The sequence below is a fragment of the Arachis ipaensis genome, chromosome B5 (genome assembly GCF_059453495.1).
Source record: "Arachis ipaensis isolate K30076 ecotype BB chromosome B5, ASM5945349v1, whole genome shotgun sequence".
Taxonomy (NCBI): Eukaryota; Viridiplantae; Streptophyta; class Magnoliopsida; order Fabales; family Fabaceae; genus Arachis; species Arachis ipaensis.
The window spans coordinates 147,620,487-147,645,650 of NC_142440.1; the positions used below are offsets into that span (position 1 = coordinate 147,620,487).

Sequence of the window (25,164 nt, forward strand, 5' to 3'; positions counted from 1 at the left end):
GAGGAAAAAAATTAGGGTTGGTTGGGTTTTATAGTGTTATTAGGGAATCAAAGAAATGATGAGGAAGGTGGTGGCGTCAATTAGAAAGGCGCGTCAGCTGAGTCGACTCGGTTGGCGAACTCGTTGACTCAGATAAAGACACGCAACGTTAAAGCAAAATGAACATGTCTGCGTTTTTACAAGTTTGTAAACTCACAAGAAAACAAGCATAGAAAATTAGAAGGAGATTGAATATTCAACAACGCCAACAGGGTTCTCTAGAAATCTATTGACAGGTCAAAATTGTATTTCTTCTTTATTATTATTATTATTATTTGATTTATGGTGATGTATGTCCATCACGTTGAAAGAATGTTATTAAGTACGCATCGTGTGCTTTTTATTGTTTAATAATTATAATGATTGAACTCTTAAGAGATATTTTAAATTCTTTAATTTTAGGACTATCATTAGAGAAACGAAAGGGATGATGTTAATGAAGGATTATTACAACATGCTTATAATACATAGCGAAAATATATAATAAAATAACTTATAATAATGTATGTAGTATCTAATAAGATTATATCTAAATAATATAAATTAGATAAGGAAATTGAAAAGCGTTATTTATATCTACAATTCTACATCAACATTGTTAACTCTTTAACTAATAAGATTCTTATTTGAGAAAGCCCCTTGCAATTTTTTATACTCAATTTTTTTTCCTAAGAATTAGACTTATATTTATGTATAGGGATAAGATCTTATATAATTTTTTTATATTTTAAACTAAAAAGTATTTATATTTTTTTTACTATGGTCTATATATATATATATATATAATTTATTTATATTTATATTTATATTTTATATTTTAATATATATTTTATATTAATAATTAATTTTACCAACGCAACAGCACAGCTTTCATGCATTTCCTCTCTGGCTTCTCTCTGGCAACAGAATATATCATTGTTGGCAATTAACTAACTAACTGTGTCTGCTAATGCAAGTTAACTTTATTCCAATCTTTTAATATTCCTCAGCTAAACTTAATTACTTTAGTTTCATCATTAGCAAATTCTAGCATTGCAAGCTAATAATTTGAAGTAGTGTACAAAATTGATGAAGGTCAAGGGTATCTTTTGGTATAACTTCTTCCATGTTAAATTATTAATCCAAAGCACAATAAGAAACTCATCAATTAATGGGGGAAAGGTATGTATGTAATGTAGGATATAGATAGAAGGGAAATTATAATGGAATAATTAATGGGATCTATCTATTTGTTTTTGTACGAGAAACTATGGGTAGTTGACTAGTTGTGCAATGTGAAAATGAAAATTTTTAGAAGAAACAGAATTATTGAATAATCAAGGAGAACATTATAGATAATTTCAGAGAAGACAGACTTCAAAATTCATTTAACATATTGAACCTTACTATGACTTACAATTTTAACCCTTTTTTTTTACTTTTTAAAAATTCGAGTATTATCTATTATCTCATACTTAATTAAACCCACTTCTATCGATTGATTATTATTAGTTCATTATACAAGTTACAGGATAATTGGAATAGACCTTCACCTTTAAAAAGAAAAATTCTATTGTATTATTATCTACAAAATATAAATACTGACATAGACACAAAACATAATACAATACGAGACATATAGACACGTAAATTTTATATTTTATAAGATATAGGGATACGGTATAGATATTAAATATAAATTATTTTTTAATATAATATTTTAATATTTTATTCATAATAAAATATATTGTATATTTTATCTATTTTTAATGTTCTTTTTAATTATATAAAATATTTAAAATAATTTTTTACATTAATAAATGATAATATATATTATTTTTAAATTTATTTTAAGAATATAAATCAATAATAAGGTTGGATATGATTGACGCTTGATGAGTTGATAGTATTTAGGTGTGTCTAAGTATGTTTAAAGAAGTATTTTGTATTTTCTATTAAGACATGATTGAATACGAAAGATACATATGTAAGACGAGTATTGAATGAGTGTTATATTCAAAATGCATACGACACGTAACACGACAACTCAAGAAAGTGTCCGTACTTTGTAAATGATTATTCTAAAGATGAACATTGCAGAAGTAATTTGCATATAATTAGAGTAAATATCATTTCCGATCCTTAACCATTTGCCCGATGGACTTTGCGCCCCTTACAATTATAAAAACCCAAATCAATTTCTATCTACCTTTATATTTGTTCAATTCAGTCCCTGCAACTAGTTGACAGCAGGTCACTTGCTGATGTATCAATAACGTGTCCACGTGGGTTTGTCTCCTTCCTAATAGGGACAAATCGCCCCTGAACCTTTGACAAAACACTGTCGATCCATAAATAGGCTTATTCCAAACACTTTCCTCTCCCTCGTCATTTACGTTTGGCCCTAATTTTAAAAACCTTTCTCCTTTCCTTCAAAATAGCGTTACATTGAGGACGTGCAAATGTGTTGCATCACTGCGTGAGAAAACATTGACTGCATTTTGTAGGTTTTTCTGAAACAGTAAGAAATACTTTATACTCTTCTACTTATTTTATCTGTTACTGCAGTTTAGTTGAATAGTATGTGAGATAGTGATCACAAAATTAGTTTTTATGTCTTTATGAATGTTATGTATGGTGATTATGAATGAAGTAGTGAAGTGTGGTTTGTTAGTAATTTAAGAACTATCTTTGTTTGATGAGTTAGGATTTTTGCAAAGCTAAAGTGGTTCTAACTTTGAAAGTTTCTATCTTTGTCGTTACTGATGAGTTAAATTAAAAATTCTTAACTGATACAGATGTAGTTTTCACGTTAATAATTATATGTGGCATTATAGTTATTTGCTTTTGAATGGGTTTGAATTTTAGTTTAGTTATTGAATTGTGGTTAAAATTTTTACAGATGTCTGTATTTGTTGTCCTTGTTTTTTTATCATGGTGGGAGACTCAAGAAAGATTTAAATGGAGTGTTACAGTACGTAAATAGAAAGATTGAAAAATTTTCACCCATGAATGTTCATTTTGTCAACAAAAGGACTTGGAAGAACTCTTTAGGAGATTAGGATATCCATAATACAAGAAAATTTATTGGCTTGATCCAGAAGCAAGAAAATGGAGTTTGGGCTTCATATTCTTAAGGATGACCATGAGATTAATGACATGTGTGAAGCCACTCTGAGTTATCCAGACAAAAATGAATTTTATGTCTACTTTGAGCATCTTGTAAGTTGACTGATAGAAGTTGAACCAAAGCTACAAGCAGAGCCAAAGCCAGAGGAAGAGCCTTTGGTGGTAACTAACAGATGATTTTTCTTCTGATGATAGATATGAGAGTGTCGATGATGAGATCTACAAGCCTCCTCCTTCCGATTATGAGTACTTTTGTTTAGCTATATAGATACATGCTGCTAAAGGATGTAGTATTTTTGTTTAGTTAGAGACTATATCTATTATTTTAGTTAATATTATGATTAGGTTCTATTTTAAAGTCTACAAAATAATCATGGTTTATTTAGAGATATTGTTGATTTTTTTTTTTTGTATTTGTTTTAGTTTGAAATCGCAAAAACACTCATGGTCTGGATTGTGAAGCGTTGGATCTGTTTATATTTTGGATTCAACTTTTATAAAATACTTATGGTTTGGAGTGTAATTCCAAATGTGTCACAAATATGAGTATTTAGATTGTTAACTTCATATTCAGTGTTTGACAATTACATAATACAATATGATAATATTTCAATCTACTATTCCAAATTCTAATAACATTATAGGAAATAAATTAAGTACTATAACACCCTTTCTATCAAAATGTCACGCTTTCAGGTGCGCTACTCTGATAGCAGGAGTATTACGACAACTCTCATATATTTAATAATAAGGTATAAGCTTCTATGCGTAAATCTATCGATGGTTTCACTAAAAAGTTAAAACTTTTTCAACAAGAACAAATAACACATTTTCACATACTTAATGTTAATAATACTTTATAGTAACACATTCAAAACTAATTACAAAACCTACCCCTCTGAATTAAACTTTAACTAACAAGGCGAGAGAAAAATAAATTCTAACAACTCCACTCGTAAACATATTTTCTATGCTCCTGTAGTTCCATACTAAACCTTCGCACCTGTAGCTAAAAGGGGTGGAAATAGGGGGTAAGAACTGGGGAGTTCTTAGTAGGATCGGGATATATAGTTATGTTCATTTATTACCATAGCCAACAGCAACGAGCAATGGAATACATTTAGACTTAACAAAGAAAGAACACGGAAATCAACAATCATATAGCACACCTACAATCACAGAAAACAGACTCAAACATATATGCGCAAACAGGTATGATGCATGTCTGTCCAATGACCAATGAGCTCATCTGTTGGTTGTACGGCCAACCCGACACACCCGATAGCTAATCCGGATATCGTCTCTGACATACCTCCACATTCTTAGGATATAGTGTTCGTCACACTCTTGGGATATAGTGCCCGCCACACTCATGGGATATAGTGTCCGTCGCATTTTTCGGGATAAAGTGCTCCCACACTCTTAGGATATAGTGCCTGGCACACTCATGGATATAGTGTGCGACACAGTCTCCAGGGTAAAGTGCTCCCACACTCTTGGAATATAGTGTCTGACACACTCATGGGATAAAGTGCCCGACACACTTTACAACAGAGAGAAAATGATGCAACAAAAACAAAACAGATTATACACAACCAATCTCACAAGTAGAATCACAACTTAACATAATCATTCCTCAATCCACCTCATCATATTCAGAGTCACTATCTATCAGGGATATAGTACCCATCACACTCTCAGGATATAGTGCCCATCACACTGTTCAATCATAATCATTATCCTCGTAATTACTTTCAATCATTCTCATCATTCTCCTTCCTCATCGCTTACTCGTAGCAAGTGGACAATACTACTGCCTCTTACCCGGTCACAATATTTCATACAATCACGATTCATCAATATCATTATCATCACCACTTCTCATTCTGTTCATCAATAATTCAAACTCAAAACATAACTGATTCTTTTCTAAATAAATCAATTCAAAACGTAATCATTTTCTTAATAACTCAAAATCAAATCATATAATCCTTAAATCCAAATCTTTCTTAAATAACTTCAAACGAAGCCTCCAAATTTTATAAAAATTTTGGTAGCATCCCTTCTAAAACTCGGGTTCTGCCACTCTTCTCGAATTCTATTCAAACTATATCTCAAAATCTTTTCAAATCATTTCCAAAATCAGATCAATTCCAATATCTCAAACCATTTTCAATTCTCAAAAATCACTTCCGATAAATCAACAAACCAAATCCAATATCTGGAACCATTTTCAATATAAATTCATTTTTTCAAAATCAATTCAACTCTAAAACCAAGAAAATCACTTTTCTTAATACTCAATTGAACTAAATTTTCAAATTCATTTTGACCCCTAAACTCTTTTAAAAATTACACTTTAATCACTAAATATCGAAAAATTATGTTTTAACTCACAAACTTTCTTTTATTTAACTTTCAGCTCCAAGACTCTTAATTATATTTTGACCACAAAATAATCAAAACATGAGGATTTTGTATTTTTTAAAGAACCAAATCAAACTCATCAAAAGTTTATCAAAATTACTTGATTTTTAACTAGTTTTTCAATAGTTTCGCTAATTGATTTTTCACAACTTTCAATTTAATCTCGCGGCCATCAAACCTTATCAAATTTATCTCAAAATACCACATCACAACAGCCCTAAAATCATCAAAACACCCCAGCTGGCTGTTCATACATAGCCGAACCAAAATCTCAAGCAAATAACAATAATTCAACAAAAATTTAACATAAGTTTAATCAAACTCAAACAATAATCAATAAAACTAACATTCACTTATTAAATTCACATTTAATTATTATAAAATTACAAAAATCCTACCTCCGTACAGAAGTCACAACAACTAAAGCTTCAGGGAAGGTTTCCGAACAAGAAATCAAAAAAAAAAATGTCAAAATCGGCTACTCCACCTCCGGGGGCTCCCACGGCCAAATTTTGCATGGATGGACAACAACTCCATTATCGATTTCTCCCGAACAAAAGTGACATTAATGTGAAGAGGAGGGAGATATAAACACTTTAATCGGATTAAATTTTTTATTGGAGTTACGGATCTCAAGAAATCGAAGCCGGAAGTTCGGAGGTTCCATGAAAATCTCCCTCTCACCCACGGTCCTTTTCTCTTTCTTTTCTCCAAAATGAACGCTGATGATGATGATGATGATTAATGAGATATAATATTGCTTAAATGCTTAGATGACACATGGGGTGTGGGTGTCACGTTATGGAGGTGCTGAGTCAGCGGTTTAAGTCATAAATATCTTAAACGGATAATTATGAAAACTGGATGTATTAAAATACAAGTAATAATATATATGTGAGTTACTAATATAAATGACATTAGTAACATAATGATAAAAGATATACAATAAAGTATTAGCAAAGCTAATTTCACCGAAGAGTACCAATATTTACTCATATCGGCAGATATCTAACTCAATAATAATATTATTAACTAAACTCTATTTTTAAATTAATAATATCAATTAATCAAATATATATATATATATATATATATATATATATATATCATTACTTATAAATTATTACAATTATAGTTTTAATTATGTAAAATATTTCATCATAACAAAAATATATATAAGAATATGAATTTAATTGAATTCAAATAGTTATAAAATTAATTTAATTACTTTAATAAAATAATTTCTAAAAATAAGGAACTCCAATTAATAAAATAAATTATAACTTATTTAATTTTTAGATTTTTTTAAAAATACATATAGTTACAAGTATCACTAAATTTTGCACTATAACATAAATTGTTGTCTTCATATAAGTCAGAAATTTCAAACATAATATATTAAGCAATTGTCTTTTATTTACATAACTTTACACCCTAAACCAAATTCACATTTTTTCCAATTTAATTCACCGAAAATTGTTGAAATTAGAATTATAAGTGCAATTCCAAGCTAAGTAAGAATGTGGTCGGAGTTCTGCATTTAGTTTGTCTCCAAATATTTTTTCAATTCTCGGTTTGACTATCATCGCTTTCAGTGGCTCCAATCTTTCCTCCATCTTCTTCAAAGGATCAACCACTCCATTTTTATTGACATCAACTTTATGTGTATATAAACCAACATATTCATCAGGTCAAGCAAAATATTTGCAACGTCGAGTTGTAGTCTACAACAAATAACACTTTATGGTAAGGACAACGAATTTTGAAAAATAACAAAAATAAAAAAGGTTTACCTTAAAATGAGAGCAACAAAAAAAAGTCTATTTGAATTTTCTAGTTATATTATTCAAACAATATTTCATATGTGCCACAATGACAAGTGGGTGCTACGAATCTTTTCTTGCCATGGTTTGTTCTTTTTTCTATACTTCCAGTAGAACTCGGTGTCGGACTCCAGTACAAATTGTTCTCAGATCCACTGCTTTTTTCTAGGGTTCATGAAGAAGAAACTCTGTCTTTTGTAGTCATAGCCTTTTTTTAGAAGAAAATCGAATTTTCACTCTACACACAATGAAGGTAATGAAAAATAAAGAAAAATCCTAAAAAACTTTAAACTACCAAACAATAAGCCTATTTATAAAATGATAATATTTTATCAAAAATTCAGAGAGTAATTTATCTCTATTAAAAAGGAGACAAATTTACGTATATACGTCACTGACTGATGTCAACCGATTACAGAAATTAGATTAAATAAATATAAAGATAAATGGGGATTAATTTGAATTTTTACAATTATTAAGAGGCACAAAGTCTATTAAACAAATAATTAGAGAGCGAAAAAAACATTTACTCTTCTATAGTATATATATATATATATATATATATATATATATATATATATTGTTTTCCTTCTCTCCCATACAATAGATCATGCGTGTGATTTTGGGACAGATGTTATTAACTTGATTTTATACGGAGTTCAATTAGGGAATTAATGATTTTTTTAATATTATTTTTTTATTTTAAACATGTAATAGCATGTAAAAATATAATTTCTCCTATATATATTGGTAAATAAACCATTTATTTTTTAAAAAAAATCCAGAATCCATTAGATTATTCGTAAAAAAAAAAAAAGTCAGAACAACGGGGTCCTTGTTTTTTAGCGTTAGGAAATGGGAATCTCGATCTTGATGGCGATTCCATAGTCAAAGGAGATGAGCAATTGAGTATAGAAATGTCAAACTAAAACTTCTTAAACTAACTCAAAGGAACGCTGAACTTTGACTATGATACTGGGAGCTTTATGATGAAAATATATTTGGGTACTTAAAAAGGATTAAGATAGGTGATGAAATTGGGATTCTCTTGTAAATATGGCTTTTTAACATTTTTAACAAATGAACCCAGTTTTTATCCTAAGAATCCAACGTTTGGTGATATGGACAACAATATTACAGCTTTACACAAGTTGTATGTACTCAAAGCGTTGATGATTTTTACTTGTATGGACTATGAATCGTTGAATCTGAGCAATTTTTATCTTTTTTATAAAAAAAAAGTCTTATTATGATCTAATATTTTTTAATAATTAAATAAAAAAATATGAATCTACAATTTAATTATAGAGGTCTTTTAGTCCTTTTAAAACATAAAATTTATAAATTTTAATATAATAAATAACTTTACTATAAAAAAGTATTTTAGTTTCTTAAGATTAATTCTAAAAAATTATTTTAATATTTTAAAGATTAAGTTTAAGAATATTTTAGTCTTTTTAATATTAAATTAAATATTTTAATTTCATAAATAATAAAAAAAATTAATTAATCCTATAAAAATAATTTAGTCTTTTTCATACTAATGATTAAAAAGTATTTTAGTATTCTAAATATGAATTACAAGAGTATATTTGTTTTTTAAAATCACATTCAAATTTTCAATTTTTAATACAATCAAATAATATGAATTAGTGTATGATGGTATTTTAGTTTTTTTTTTTCTTTAAATTAATCTTTAAAGGTTGTTTTGTTCTTTCGAACATCAATTATAGAGGTATTTTAGTCTATTAAAAAGTTGAGATTTACAATTTCTAATGTGATTAAACAAGCTTTATTATAAAAGGATATTTAGTCATTTAAAATTAATCTTAAAAAGTTGTTTTAATTTTTTGAAAATCAAGTATAAGGATATTTTAGTCTTTTTTATATATAAAATTTCTAATCTAATACAATGATACAATCTTAATTAATTCTATAAGAATAATTTAGTCTTTTTAAAATTATTTGTCAATGGATATGTTAGTAATTTAACCATAATTTTTAATGGTATTTTAATCTTTTCAAAATTAACCTTAAAATGTTGTTATATTATTTAAAAGTTAATCATAAGGATATTTTAGTTGTTTCAAAAGTTTAAATTTAGAATTTTTAATACAATTAACTAACCTTTATTTAAAAAGGATATTTTTTTGTTGAAATTAATGTTAAAAAGTTGTTTTGTTATTTTAAAAATTAACTATAAAATGTTTTAATCTTGTTAATATTGAATTAAAATTCACATTGCTAATAAATCGAATAATATTAATTATTTCTATATATAAAAATATTCCAGTAATTTTAAAATTTACATAAAGAATATTTTAGTATTTTTAAATTTAACGTTAAAAATATTTTAATTTTTTAAAATGAACTTTGTGGCTGGAGTTTTAATATTTTATAAGAAAAATTTTAATTTTAATTATAATTATAATACAATTAAACAACTTAAAGATAAAAGGATATTTTTGTCTTTTAATACTAATGCTAAATACTTTTTTTTATAATAAAAAAAAGACAAATAGGTTCCTAACCTTTTAAGTTTTTGACAAATACATCTCTGACGAAATTTAAATACAAAAAGATCTCCGACTTTAACAAATGAAGGACAATTTAATTCTTTCGTCCATTTGTCTCTCATACACCAAACGGAAATAGCTGACGTAGTTAAAACAATGTCCAGGTATCCAGGTGTCCGTTACGGTGCCATGCTGAAAGGAGGATAAAATTTGAAGAACGAAAAAGTCCCTACTGATGAAAACGACATCGTTTTCAATGTTAGCCCTAATGAGATTTAAATTGGGTAGAGAAATAGCGTATGCAATAGCTGATCATAGTTGTTCATGGTGGTGTTAATTAGATTGATGGCCAGTGATGGATGCTCCTCAAGCACGAGACGAAGCAGAGGTGGAGATGGCGAACGACACAAATGCACAGTTGGAAATGCGACTCCATGTTCGGTGCAAGCTGGGATGAGAAAGATGGTGTTGTCCCAAAATGCTTCTGCGAGGTGTATGACATATTTTACATGTCGAAAACAAACACCAACGCGAATAGGTTATTTTTTGGATGCCCATTCTTCAAGGTAAGCTCGCAATTTTTTATGTATGTGGATGAAGTTGAGTATTTGTTACCAACACATTTTCATTGTATTCGAATCGATTTAGGTGAAACAACCACATTATAAATTCTTTGTGTGGGTTGATAACCACATTGGAAGAATTGGATGCATGGAGCAATAAGGGCATTGGGTGGCAATTAGAGCTGTGATGTTGAAGAACATTTCAAAAAAAAAAAAAAAAAAGAATTGGAAAACATGGTTGCTGATCTAGAACAAAGAATAGTTTACCTAGAGAACAAAAAAATCAATAACTTTTGTGTCATAGTTATAGCCTTAATTGTTGTAGTTGCTTGTGTTTGTTTATTTAGGGTATGAAAAATGTGAGAGAAAAAATGTAGATTTTAGTGAACTATATCTATTGAATATTTTGGTTAATATGAATGAAAGAATGAAGGTTTGAATTATCTATCTAAATTATGTTGCATACAATATTTGTAAATTAATATATTTATTTTTATTCAATCAACCTAAGACAAAAAGAAGTCATAACATATTCCAGGGCTATAACATTAAACAAGCATAATCCATTCAATCAACCTAAACCATAACATAGTCAAGGGCTATAACATTAAACAACCATACCATAACAAAATCAAGTATGGCAAAAAGAAAATGTAACAGATGTATCAAATAGTTTTTCAAAGCACTAACTCCAAAAGTAATTAAATTGGCTAAAAGGAAGTTTTTCAATATTATTACAACCAAATAGGTCATCAAAAAATTAATATTTGTTTCCAAAATAAGTTAGGAACAACTATGTCACTTTCTTTGATTTTTGAAGCCTGAATTTGGTACAAACTTGAACAATCTTATTGTGGGACTACTTGCTGCTATTAGGGTCTCCTTTGATACTCCTCCGATTGATGTTGTTGTCACATTTGTTGAATTTGGTGGAGTAACTCAAGTGTGACTTGGTACTGGTGCAATTGGTCTGATGATTGATTGTTTTGGCCTAAATTGAGCTGGTGCTTTAAAACGAGTCTGGACCCTTGTCTTGGTTGGTGCAGCTGGTCTTAGAGTAGTTTGTGTTGGTGCAGCTGGTCCTGGAATTAGAAGAATTGGTGCAGCTGGTGGTAGAGTTGGAAGAGTTGGTGCAACTGATGGGCTTGGTAAACCTTGAGGTGGAATTGTTGGAGTGTTCGGGCCAACCTGCACCAAATGAAGATGTACAAACAAGTCATGCTGTAATAGTATTTTAAGAGATATAAATCCTTCAAGAACTTTAATGAAGACATATAAATCCTTCAAGATTTTTTTATATAGACATATAAATCCATTAAGTTTATTAATGAAGACACATAAATCCTTTAAATTTTGTAATGAAGTCAAATTAATCCCACTAAGTGAATTACCTTAGGTACAGGAGCTGATTAGGACAATGGAAGTTCAGCAAGTGATTGACTAGTTGAGTTAGGCTGTTTTGGTTTCCTGGTCTTAAGCTTCCAGTTAGGATTAGATGATGCTCCCTTGCATGTCTTGTAGTTGTGACCCTTCTCTCTATACTTACTACATATTACACGAAATGTCTTCTTTACCTTGTCCCCTTGAATCAAATCCTCCACTGGATCCTTCTTTCTTTTATGCACCTTTGGCCTACCAATCGGCCTCTTGATGAGTGGAGGACCTGGTTTGATGTAACCAGTTCTATGCCAATACTCTTCACTGAAAACCAGTTAGATAGAGTGTGCATAAGAGAGATAGATGGACTCCATTCAAAGCCATTTGTACATGTAATCTTTGGGTTTGTCATGTCACTTCCTGATAGCAGCAATGGCATGAACACAAAGCATTCTTGGAGTGCAACAATCAGATAAAACAGACAAATTTAGAATACATTTGGCAATTAACAAATTACTAAGCAAAGTGAAACTAAGTCAACCTATTAGTTGCCACATATTGCATGAACAAGTATGCTTAATCAAATCGACATCAGCTTTTGATGTCTTGCGATTCACTTCAAACCGCTTTCTCTTACTGTCACCTATCCACTCTACATTCCATCTATTATTGGGCTTGATCATTCGGCCAAGTCTTTTTTGCTGAACAGGGACAAATTTTTCAGGATATGCTGATAGTAGTGTGATATGCTTCGTCGTCTTCCTCATGATATAACAGCGTAAGTCTTCACACATTGTAAGAATGGGATTTACTCTATACTTACCTATTTTAGCATTCTAGAATACACACATATTATTTGTGAGAGAATCAACTTTCGGCCCCTGGTTAAGGTAAAGCCTTTACCCATACCCTTGGATCAAATATTGTAAGATACTCCCATACCTCCTCATTAATTTTCTTAAGTTTCTCTATGGTCTCTACAAACTCAGGGGGTTAAACAATTTGTACACTTCCAAACCACATCTCTAAGTTGCATATCCTTAAAATGGTTCATAAATTTTTTCCACATATGCATCACACAATTTTGATGTGGTGCATCTCCCATCACATCTTTTATTGCCTCAAGTAGGTCCTGAACATTGCACAATACCATACCACAAGCATAAACAAATTAAGTAACTAGTTGAACAATAACAGATCCACAACTATAAACAAATTAACTAAATTTCATGAACAATAATAGCAACAAACTAAACTAAATTTCAGAACCACAAATTTCAGAAAATTATTGTATGAACAATAGCAGAAAAAAACTGAATCAAATTTCAGAATCACAGGTTTAAACAAATTAACTAAATTCCAATACAACAATGGGATTTGGAATATAAGCATAACAACCAAATTACTAACCTTCTGTTGATCCGACATAAAATTCCATTCGTGCACACTTGCATTTCCTATATCTTCTTGTAAGAGCGTCAAAAACTATTTTCACCAATTCTTTTGTTTCTAATCCGACAACAGCATATGCAATGATATAGAAATGATTATGATGCAGCCTTCCTCTTTTGTGGATCCTTCTTGTTTGCTTCCACCTTTCTCTTTGCTGCAGCCACTTTTTTCTTCTTGTAAGCTATATGTCTCTTCTTTTTGGTCTGCTTCTCTTCTCCACTGCTCTCATCATCATCACTGTCATTATCATACCCTGGAAGTGGAGGTTTATAAGGTTCATCCTCTGTGATTTCATAGCCGTCATCAGAGGACGATGTCATCAGTTTATCACAGATGTCATCTAGCTCTATACATTTAACATTCCCAATTCCAGTTCCTACATTCCCAGCTCCTACTTCCTCTACATACTCAGGTTCATTAACAAGATGATCAAAGTAAATATAGAACTCATCTTTTTCATCATTCCTAATCAAATTGTCACACAATTCACGAATCCCACTATCCTCTATTAAACGATGAAGCCCAGATTCAATATCACTTGCCGTACTATCAAACCAGTATATTGCCTTGTAGCCAGGATATCCTAAACCCTCATATAACTTCACCAAATCGCCAAAGTTGATAAAATCTATGTCCATTTCTAGAAAATTTTCTACTTTTTCATTCACATAAACAAGTCCCACATCATCATTCCTCACAAACTTTTCTCCATGCAAGGGGTGAACGCGGATCGGATTGGATCGGATATGGCTAAATTTTCGATCCAATCCACACTAAAATCATCGGATCGGATCCAATATCCACAGTTTTTAAGTTTAGATCCGATCCGATCCGCATATTTGCGGATCAGATCGGATATCAGATATATCCGTAAAACACAAAAATATTTTTAAAAGCTTATTTTTATTAAAAAATATCAATAAATTTTATTTTTCTATTCTTTTAAATATGTTTACTCTTAAAATAATATTAAACATACTTTTCTTAAATAATAAATTAATATAACATATATGATAATTATTAGTTGAAATAAAACATAAAAAGAATATTTACTTATTTATTTCTTTATTTTTGCGGATACGCGGATATGCGGATACCTACACAAAATTTGCAATCCGATTCAATTAGTGTGTGGATTGGATCCAATCCGATCCAATAGCTTAGCGGATCGGATCCATATCCGCAATTTTCGAATCGGATTCGGATAAACACTGTTAATATGCAGATCGCATCTGATCCATGAGCACCCCTACTCCATGGTGAAAAATAGAAATCACATATCTATCAGTCATCTATAACTTTTTAACAAAAAAAAAATCAACTCACAATGCTCAGAACCATAAAAACCTTTAAAATGAAGACACAATAACTTTTCTCAACAAAACTGAAACAGAGAGCAACTATGGCACATTGCATTTACATGCATTGCACCCTACACTAAATAGAACCCTAACACGAAAAACTCAACAACGTTGTGGATTTACTAACCTTGATTGATGACTGAACTTCTTCAGCATACACACTTCATTTTTCCGACTCCACCTTCTTCGATAACGCTTCGGTTTCGTTTCGGAAGGAAGGAAGCTCTGGCTTGATGAAGGGGTTAGGGCAGTCTATGGTGATTTCTCTCTTGCCAAAGGATTTTTAATAAGAATTGGCTAACATTGAAAACGACATCATTTTCATAAGTAGGGACATTTTTGTCCTCGAACTTTATCCCCCTTCCAGCGTGGCACCGTAACGGACACTTGGACATCGTTTCAACCACGTCAGCCAGTTCCGTTTGGTGTATGAGAGGTAAATGGACGGAAGGATTAAATTGTCCTCCATTTCTTAAAGTCACGGATCTTTTTGTATTTAAATTTTATTAGAGATGTATTTGTCAAAAACTTAAAAGGTTGGGGACTTATTTATCCTTTTCTCTTTTATAAATAAAAAAATTAATCTTTTCAAAAAATTAATCAAAAAGTTATAATTGATTATCAATTAACATGGTCCAACTAGCCCTTTTGTAATTAGACAATTTGAAGGCCAAACTTTATAAATGTATACCTTCTTGCACGGTGCAATGAGATCACTAAATTGAAATATACTTCTGAAATCCTTTAAGAACCAGATTCAACTTTATAATATTTTTAAAAAATTTATTCCTTCATGTGATTTCAAATTTTGAAGTAGGTTGATTAGATAGTTGAGTTCTGAAAATAAGATTTGAATTTTAAATTCCAAACCAAAAGAATATAGTTACATATTTAATGTATTTCAAAAATTATATAAAAATATTAAGATTAAATAGTTAACATAATGCGTGCGCCAGAGAGATAAAGTTTGATATGAAAATTTTGATTGTGGGAATTGATAAGATTTTTTTATTAGCAACAGTAAAGGGAAGAAAGAGTGAGTCCTACTTTATTTATAAAGTTGTTCTTTTGCTCTTTGTTCTCTACGTTTTTGTCTTAACTTCAATCTTCAAACGTTTTTGTTCTCTACTTCATTCGTTTTATACATGGTGATATAAAATCAAGTAAATCGGACTTACTTGTTTTGATTTATTAAAAAAAATTTATTAATAAATCAAATTTAGTTGTTTCGATTTAATAAAAAATGTAAATCGAATTTAATTGATTTGATTTATGTGTATTGATATAATTTGATTTAATTAAATTCAATTTATATAGAATTATTTAACACAGGTATATAACCAACAGGCTTGCTACACATACAAGCCTTTTTGGCTTACAAGCTATACAAGTCAGCCCAAGCTTAAGAAAAAACACGCGCACTACACTCCTCTACAATCGAGCGTAAACGCACGCGCCTTAATCAACCGTTGCGTTTTTCCAAAACACGCTCATTATGACAGACTCTTCCTCTTCTTCCTCAATCAAAATCCAAACCGTCAAGATTCAAGCCACGTTCGTAACAAACTACGATTCTGAAGAAACCTTCCAACTCCTCGCAAAAAGTAGAAGAAATCAAGAAGAAAATATACAAATCTCCATAAAAAATCACCAGAAAGAATGAAGAAATATTATTCAAAGTACTATTTTACTGTTCTTCTAGGTATTTCACATTTTTATTTTATGAAATCGAAGCACTATATCGTAAGTATTTCTCTCTCTGTTTCACTGTTCTTGGTTTAGATCTCATATTACCGTTCTGATGACACTGTTCTTCGTTTACACTATTTTACGTACTTCTAGTGAATGCTTTAACGTGTGTTTTGATCTGTTTTGGTACATGTTTTGTGCATGTTTACATGTTTTTTAAGTAGGGATGAAAGACTCTTCCTCTTCTAAATAATTTTTGGGTGTATATAGAAGATTTTTGGGTGAATATGTCGGACTTGGTATGCGATTGTTGCTTCTAGTGGCATTTTGAACTTAAATATCTTTTTGAACTCATATAATGTCATATAATCCAAAAAATATAGAGGTGTATGGGACTAATATATATATATATTAGGAGTTTTGAAGTCTAACTGGTACTGTTCTAATTGTGCTTGACCTTGTAGTGTCATTTTATACATGTTTGGTTGAATTGAATATGATTTTGAACTGATTTCATTGAAAAAACAAAATGTTTATGGGACTGGGTTTGGGTGTATGTGGCTGATATTTGGGTGTATCTGACTGATATTTGGGTGTATGTCTCCGATTTTTGGGTGTATTTTTTATCTATTGACAACATCTTTTTTTCATTGCAGTAAAAATGGCAAGCAAGAACCAAGGTGAAAAAATACAATGTAAGCATAAATATATGTCTTAGAACAAGTCAATTTTTCCTAATACAAATATATGTTATTTTAATGACTTTAATTTTGCTTTTTTTTACAGCAAACCAAAGACTTGAAGTGTGCCACCAGATTGTTGAGTGAAAATTTTGAAAATATGAGCGAGGCAAAAAAAGCGATTGTTCGGGAATTAGGTTTTGGTAGACTGATGCATATCCCGCCGATGAGGGTGCATCACAAACTATTAAAGAAGTTGGCTAACTCCTTTAATTTGGACAAAAATAACTCGAAACAACCTATGGTTCCTTTAGAATTAAACCCAGCACAATAGGGGCTGCCCTTGGCCTCAATACATCTGGCAACTAATTACAGAAAACCTCTATACTTCCATTCTTCGTAATATCTTATTCTGCTATCATGTAATCAAGAAACAAACATAGGTGTATATGAGTGATATTTGGGTGTATATGAATGATATTTGAGCGTATTTTAAGTGATTTGCAGTCTAAATTGTTTTCTTTTTTGTAGGAGATTTATTTCCTGAGAAAGTGAGTTATAAGGAACTTTTTGAAGAGAACAAACAGATTTTTAGAAGATTCCAGGGAAAGACTCTAAAGAATCTGACTGATGAGTATTAGTGTTGAAAATGAACAAGATCGCCTGATGTTCAAGAGGATTTTCATCCTCTATATTCAGATGGCATTCTTGTTGCCCACAATAATAAACAAAATCTCTCCTGTGCACCTAGCTCCAATTTTTAAGATGGACAAAATTACCGAGGGCAACTGGGGAGCCCATGTGGTGAATTTCATCATCAAAGGCATAACTAATTTTCATCTGAAAAAAAAAGAAATCAATTGACGGCTGCCTCTTTGCTTTGATGATAATCTATTTCCATCTGGCAAAAAACAAAGACAAGAAATGAGAAGAAAAATCTGCACTGCCCTAGGTTAGCAACTGGAATAGAGAGTAGTTGGTTGCAAGGATGAGGGCAGAAATAGATGGACATATGGTAAATGAACAGAATACCTTCTCTAATTTGGGTGTATTTTATTTATGTAGATGCTGTAAACTAACATTTCTACTATTTTAGGGGATCTTAAAGAAAGCAGAAACAAAAAAGAAGTTGAAACAAATGAAGGAAAAAGAAAAGAAAGAAAAAAGAAAAAAAAACAAAAAAAAAAACAAGGAAAGTTCATCATCATTTGAGAGTGATACATCTGAAACTGAAGTCTATTCTTCCTCTGAGTCTGAGACTGAAGAAGACTCAGAGGAACCAAAAAGGAAACAACCCACCAGAACGGCCAAAAAGTAAGTAATATATTTGGGTGTATTTTTGTCACTTTTAGGGTATATTTTTCACTTTTAGGGTGTTTTTACTAATGATTATTTGCCTTCCAGAATAGAATCCAAAAAAAGGAAGAAGATTTAGGAGGATTCCAATTCAGAAACTGAATCGAATGATGAGTAATATTCTGAAATTATCATCGCTTTCTTTTCCGTTTATTTTCAAAATTTTATGTATTAACAGAGTGTTTCTTATTAATTTTCAGAAGTGAAGAATCATCACCAATAAAAAATAAAAAACAAAGAAAAAATTCAGAGAACACCCAAAAATTAAGCACTGCTTTGGATAGTATTTTATCATCAATTTTATTTTGTTTTTCTGATTCATACTTTTTTTTCCAGGGCACAATCCAAAAAGAGAAAGCAAGTTGTTGAGGATTCGTCTGCTAAACAAACTCAATTCTATGATGGGAAAGATACTTTGTAAAGCTATATTATCGTTTATCATCAAAATTATATTTGTTAACATGTTCTTTTATGCATGTACTGTCAGATCTGAACTTGAAACTGAAGTATTACAAGAATTCTTAAGGAAATCAAGAAAGAAGAAAACCAATGAAAAAGCTGCTGCACAGGGGTTTGTTATATTTGGGTGTATAGTAGGAATTTTGAGGTGTTTTGGTTGCTGATAATTATTTTTGGTTTTCCAGGAAGAAGGGAGCTCCGCTACCATCGACAAAAGGTCACTATGACTCATCCGAAACGTAAGAATCTTTATTTGATAAAATCTTGTTATCCTGATTTAACTGTATGGTATTTTTACTGAATGATATTTATTCTATGCTTAGAATACCGGAGGTGAACTTAGGAAGTGAGAATGATCCTTTGTCTCAAGGACAAACAGATCAAAGCAGCATAAACAAACCAGCGGATAGCATGTAATTTCTCTTTCTAATACCGGTTGCTTTTATCTTTTTTTTTACCTTCTGTTTCTAATTCTGTATATTTTTTTTTAGAAAAAAAGCCCTTTAATGTTTTATTCAAGAGAAAAAAGGCAGGAAAAAAAAACAAAAACTGCAACTACGTAAGTTCTCAAAAAACAAAGCCTGTGTTTCTTTTCAATGCTTCAGGTGTAATTTGACTTTATTTGTGTGTATTTCAGGTTGAGTCTGGTAGAAGAATCAGCGAATGACCCAGCTGAACAGAACATGATGGTTGTGCGGGTGGAGACACAGTCACAAACTGAAGCGCTTTCAATGTGAGTTTTACAAGTAAATTTCAACCTTATAATCATGAATTTTCACGTACTTTCTTAACTTTTTATTTTTGTCTTGTTTAGAGTTCTGATTCAAGTTTATGTCCTGCTATCCCAGACAACCCCTGTGCCAGCAATTGAACCATCCTTCGCAAAGTCTCTAAGAGAGAAAATTAGTGAAGAAAGAACAGAAAGGTAAGGAATGATATTGGGGTGTATTTGGTTATTATTGGGGTGTATATTGTCCTTATTTGGGTGTATATCTTCATAATTGATCTGTAACTGGTTTTTTTATAACATGATTCCTTTTATCTAACCCTGTAGCACACCACAACCCCTGAAACCTGATGAAAGCACACCCACGGTTCCACCAGCTCTATCTAAAATGTAAGTTCAGCACAATAAAATTTGATTTTCAATATCATTCGTCTATTCTTATAGTACGTTATATATCAACACGCAGTAATCCAGCCTCAGAAGACGCTGTTGCACTGATGATGGCCTGGACAGCATCATACATACCTAAAGAAGGTCCGATGCCATCATTCAGCCTTGGCTTAACTGATTCAAGCCAAAAAGAAGAAGCAACGCAAGAGGGGCAGAGGGCAAAAAGTCCTGAAACACCAAAACTAATCAAACAATTAGAGGAACTGGTGGAAAAAATTGCAAACAGTGGGGTGAAGACAGAAGGTAAAAGACCACAGATTGAAAAGCAGAGTGGCAAAGAAATTTTTGAAAAGTTTGAAACTCCTATGAAGAGCAACGAGATGTCGACTAAAATGAAAGAGAAATGCTATGTCTGGGCCACACGTGTGAAGACAAACGGAGATGGAAGCACTAATGAGTATGACCCCATGTGCACACTCAAAGCCCAAGATCGATACATTTTATCAAAATTCCACTTTGCATCTCTGAAAGCTGCTACACATATAGAAGCTGAGGTAATATTAGAATAACATTAATGATTTTATCATGAAATGTAACTGCAATGTTGATTGATGTAAATTGATTTGGGCTTTTTTTTCTAGATTGTCTCTGCCATGTGCCTCATCCTTAACCAACAAAACATTAAAAGATTTCAAGAAGAAATATACCGTCTCCCCCCTGATATTGTGGTAAGGTGTACTTCAAAGAAATTTGGGTGTATTTCTTAAATCGTTTGGGTGTATTTCTGTAATCGTTTGGGTGTATTTCTGTAATCGTTTGGGTATATTTCTGTAATTATTTAGGTGTATTTCAGTAATCGTTTGGGTATATTTCTATAATCTATTGGTGTATTAAATATTTCATTTGGTGTTTCACAAATGTTGCAGAACATGGCCATTGGAAATCATCCAAATGGGGAATTCTTACAGCCTAAAACCAAAAAGCCATTTAGGGTCAAAGACTACCCAATGTTTATACCCTTCTTGGACCTCAAAAAATTAGCATCACATTCATATGTAAGTTTTTGTTTCTAAAGCTTCTTATCACAATTCTTTGCTTATGTGCCAATTAAACTTAAACACTATTCAATGTGGACATGCTTCAGATTTTTGCACCTGTCTGCTATTCAAAGCATTGTTGGATATGGGTGGCTGATGCAAGAAAGAGAAAATTTTATATACTCGACCCGTATCACAAGACATGTCCCTCAAAAACTAGAATGAAGCTAAATAAATTCGTTGTAAGTTGTTTCTGTGTTTTATATTTTAATATTTGGGTGTATTTCTGTTCAATATAAGGTGTATGTTTGTGCTCCTTTTGTAACACCCTACCACACTGAGCTTTATGCTTAAGTCGTAAAATAGAGGTGGTGTGGCATTACGACCTCTAAAATAAAATGTGTACATATAATAGCAGAAGAATTATAATATGCTAGGAGCCTTGAAGAATAGAGGAAACAAAAACTGCGAAATAAAAGCACAACGCTCAAGAAATGGGTTAACTTGCGTGCTAAGAAAACTATAGCTGTTAAGTATAAAGTAATCCAAAACAGGAACAGAGAGTCAAATATACAAAGTGACGAGCTCCTGACTCAGCCTGCGAAGTCAAGACTGGCCGGAGAATATTTACACATATATACATACATATCCAAAACCCAAATGTATATAAACACAATCCTGCCTCTCCATAAACCTCTAAGAGGATAAAAAAGAATAAGTTATGCGGAGAGAAAGCTAAGTACATCTATATACATCACTGTACAATAAAATAGCCCAATAACCACTTCACTTCAGGAGTCCAGACGCCTAACGAGATGCCTCTCGACCTGCATCTGAAAAATGACAACATAGTATGGAATGAGAACTGGAGGTTCTCAGTATGGTAAAGGTGCCACACACATAATATATAAGGTCCGGGGAATGCCAGAGGTAATCCTAGAACATCGACACTCAGATTACAGAGCTTAAAGTATTAAATAGAAGCCATAAAAGGTGATTTTATAAAAATATCTAAACCTAACTTAACTTAACCTTAAATCTAAATTCCATACTGCCATTCCTCCATACCTCCAACTCCATTATGCATTTCACAGACAAATTAAATAAACAGATAAAGGCAAACACAAGAAGGTTACAAATACTGCAGGTAACAGATATACACTTAACATGGCAAGTACATTTAGGCACACCCAGTTAAAGCACAAGTAAGAAATTCAAGTAATATGCATATGATGCATGCCTGTCCTATGGCTGATGAGGCTCATCTGTCGGTTATCCAGCCAACCCGACAAGTCCGAAAACCTTAGACTGTCCCCCGACGTGCATCCCCAAGAGTCTATGCATAGCTTTTTCTCAAATAATCAATATTGCTCAATGGGGGTTACATTCCCAGGAATTTATAGTGATCGGTCACACTTACGTCGTAGGGTCAACAGAGCATCGAACTTTCAACCTGGTACACGTGGTGGCAAGCCACGACACTTTATCCATTGAATCTCGTATCTCAGATTATTAAATCATTCAAGCCAAATTTCATACATAATCTTTCATCAGAATATCCAGTCAACTATCATATATGACTTATCCGTAACATCTCATAATCAATTCATCACGTTTCAACTTTACTTCACCTTCAAGTTATCCTCATTTCCTAACTTCATCTGATTATCAGGTTTAACACTATTATTTATGACCAATGGAATAAAAATAGAGGTTTAGTAGTTTGAAATAGATTTTAAAACCTCAAAAATCATGTTTGCTGGAACAGGTGCCACACGTACAAGTGGCTCACGCGTACCTGTGGGATTGTAAAAATGCAGCTCGCATGCGCGTCCCTCGTCATGCGCACGTATAGGTGAAATCTTCATGCCACGCGTGCGCGTGGGTCACGCGTGCGCGTGGACATGCTTGTTTACCCCTTACGCGCACGCATGGACTTGTCACGTACACATCACCAAAAATCCACTCCACGCATACGCGTGGGCATACGTTCTTTAAAAAAATAAGGCAGATGCAGCAGCAGAGTTACAGTAGCAAAATTGAAAAAGCAAGGCTGCAGGATTGGTTATAAGGACAGTTTATAAATTCAATCTTCCAATGGACATAACTCAATCGTTTTAAATCATTTTTCTTCCATTCTTCGAACGGCATAAACTTCACAAGTCCAATTTTTATTTAAAACAAGTTGAAATAATTTTGGGGTTCCGAAAGCCAAGTTATAGCCCGCCAAGGTTCAACCCAAAACCAAAGTTTTCAAACTCTTTAAACCTCATTTTCATCCATAATTTTCATTCCATTCACTTTCAACATATCAATTCCAACACAATTCCCAGCAACAACATTCAACCATGATTCTTTCCAAATTAACACAATAACAATCACCATCCATAATCAATCACTAACTATCCAACAAACACCAACCAAATATATCCATCAACAACAAAATTCAACCACGTTTCTTTCCAAATCAACATACCAACAACCACCATCCATAATCAATTACTAATTATCCATAAACACCAACCAAGTATATTCAACAATAAATTACTAAACATTAAACATACACCGGCATTCCAACTTATCTTATGGTCACCTAGCCTAAGTTTTCACAGAACATTATATATTAAATGCAAGAAACCTAAATCATACCTTGGCCAATTTCCACGTAACGACCAAATCAATTTATTCAAAATCAAGGCAGCCCCTCAAAATTCAACAAACTCTAAGCTCAGCTTTCTCCAAGTCCCAATATTCACAATTTCAAGCTCCAATTATTTATTTTCAACCTAATACACATTTATAATACATATATATATCCAATTTAATACTCAAAGCTCAAATTCAATGAAATTAAAATAGAATTATCATATCCTCACCTTACCCAAGCTTCACATAAGCAAGAGTGATTATTTTCCTCAAGTTAATTGGATTCTAAAACATCAGAAATCAAAGAAATTCAACATTCCTACTCAAAATTTGAATATTGGGGGAAGAAGAGGCTGAGAGTGATTAAACAAGTTACCAGTGAAATTGTGGTAGAAATGTAGAGCTTGACGCAGTGGACGCATGGTCACAAACGGTGTGGCGATCGGAGCTCGGACGGAGAAGTTACGGGGATCGGAAACCACCGTAAGGGTTCGGGAGCCTTTTTTTCGTTTTTCTTCTCCCTGCAAACTGAAGGCTTCATTGCTACTGAAATGAGGGAGAAGAAAGGCTTGGGTTCATTTAATAGGTCGGTCCGGATGGACCGGCGGCCTGGTTTGGGCCCGGTTCAATCGGTTCGGCCTGTTCGGTCCAATCTTGGACCATTTTCTTCAAAATTGGTATCGAAATTCTCGTTTCGATGAGCTCTATCCTAATTAGATATAATATTCACATTTTTAATCCTCTTTATTAAAAACTAATTTATTGACTAATTATCTACTAATTTAACGGGGTTTACATCCTACCTACCTAACAAAGAATTTTGCTCTCAAAATTCAAATTCAGTTACTTAAAAAGAGATGTGGGTAGTCCTTTCGCATATCTGATTCGAGTTTCCAAGTATGTTTCTCGATACCAGCTCGACTCCAAGCTACTTTTACCAATGATACTTTTTTGTAGCGTAATCGTTTAACACTAGTGTCATCAATTCTCACCGAAATTAATGGAAGTGTTAGATCTTCTCTTACTTGGATTGGTTCCGGTTCCAGAACATGACTTGCGTCAGGAGTATACTTCTGAAGCTGTGACACATGAAACACGTCGTGAAAATTCAAAAGATACGGCAGTAAGGTAATTCTATAGGCTACCGGCCCAATTCTCTTCAGGATCTCAAACGGTCCAATATAACGGGGATTCAGTTTCTTAGTATTAATAGCTCTCCCCACTCTAGCAGTTGGTGTAACCTTCAGAAAAGCATGCTCTCCTTCTTTAAACTCCAAAGGCTTTCGCCTCTGATCAGCATAGTGGTGCACGAAATTGTGATCATCAACAATGGCACCAAAGGACTTGGAGATCTTAAACATGAATCACACTTTGTCACAATTCCACACAACTAACCAGCAAGTGCACTGGGTCGTCCAAGTAATACCTTACGTGAGTAAGGGTCGATCCCACGGAGACTGTCAGCTTGAAGCAAGCTATGGTCACCTTGTAAATCTCAGTCAGGCTAATTCAGA

The 25,164-nt window shown here is 32.2% G+C and overlaps 1 protein-coding gene across 1 annotated transcript; it reads right to left on the reverse strand.

Moving 5' to 3' along the window:
• Positions 1-13,400: 13,400 nt before the first annotated feature.
• LOC148566164 (uncharacterized) lies at positions 13,401-14,597 on the reverse strand. Its single transcript, XM_088487408.1, has 2 exons — positions 14,553-14,597; positions 13,401-14,006 (listed from the first exon to the last, which is right to left on the reverse strand). Exons 1-2 carry the CDS (start codon positions 14,595-14,597, stop codon positions 13,401-13,403), a joined length of 651 nt encoding a protein of 216 aa, XP_088343534.1.
• Positions 14,598-25,164: the final 10,567 nt, after the last annotated feature.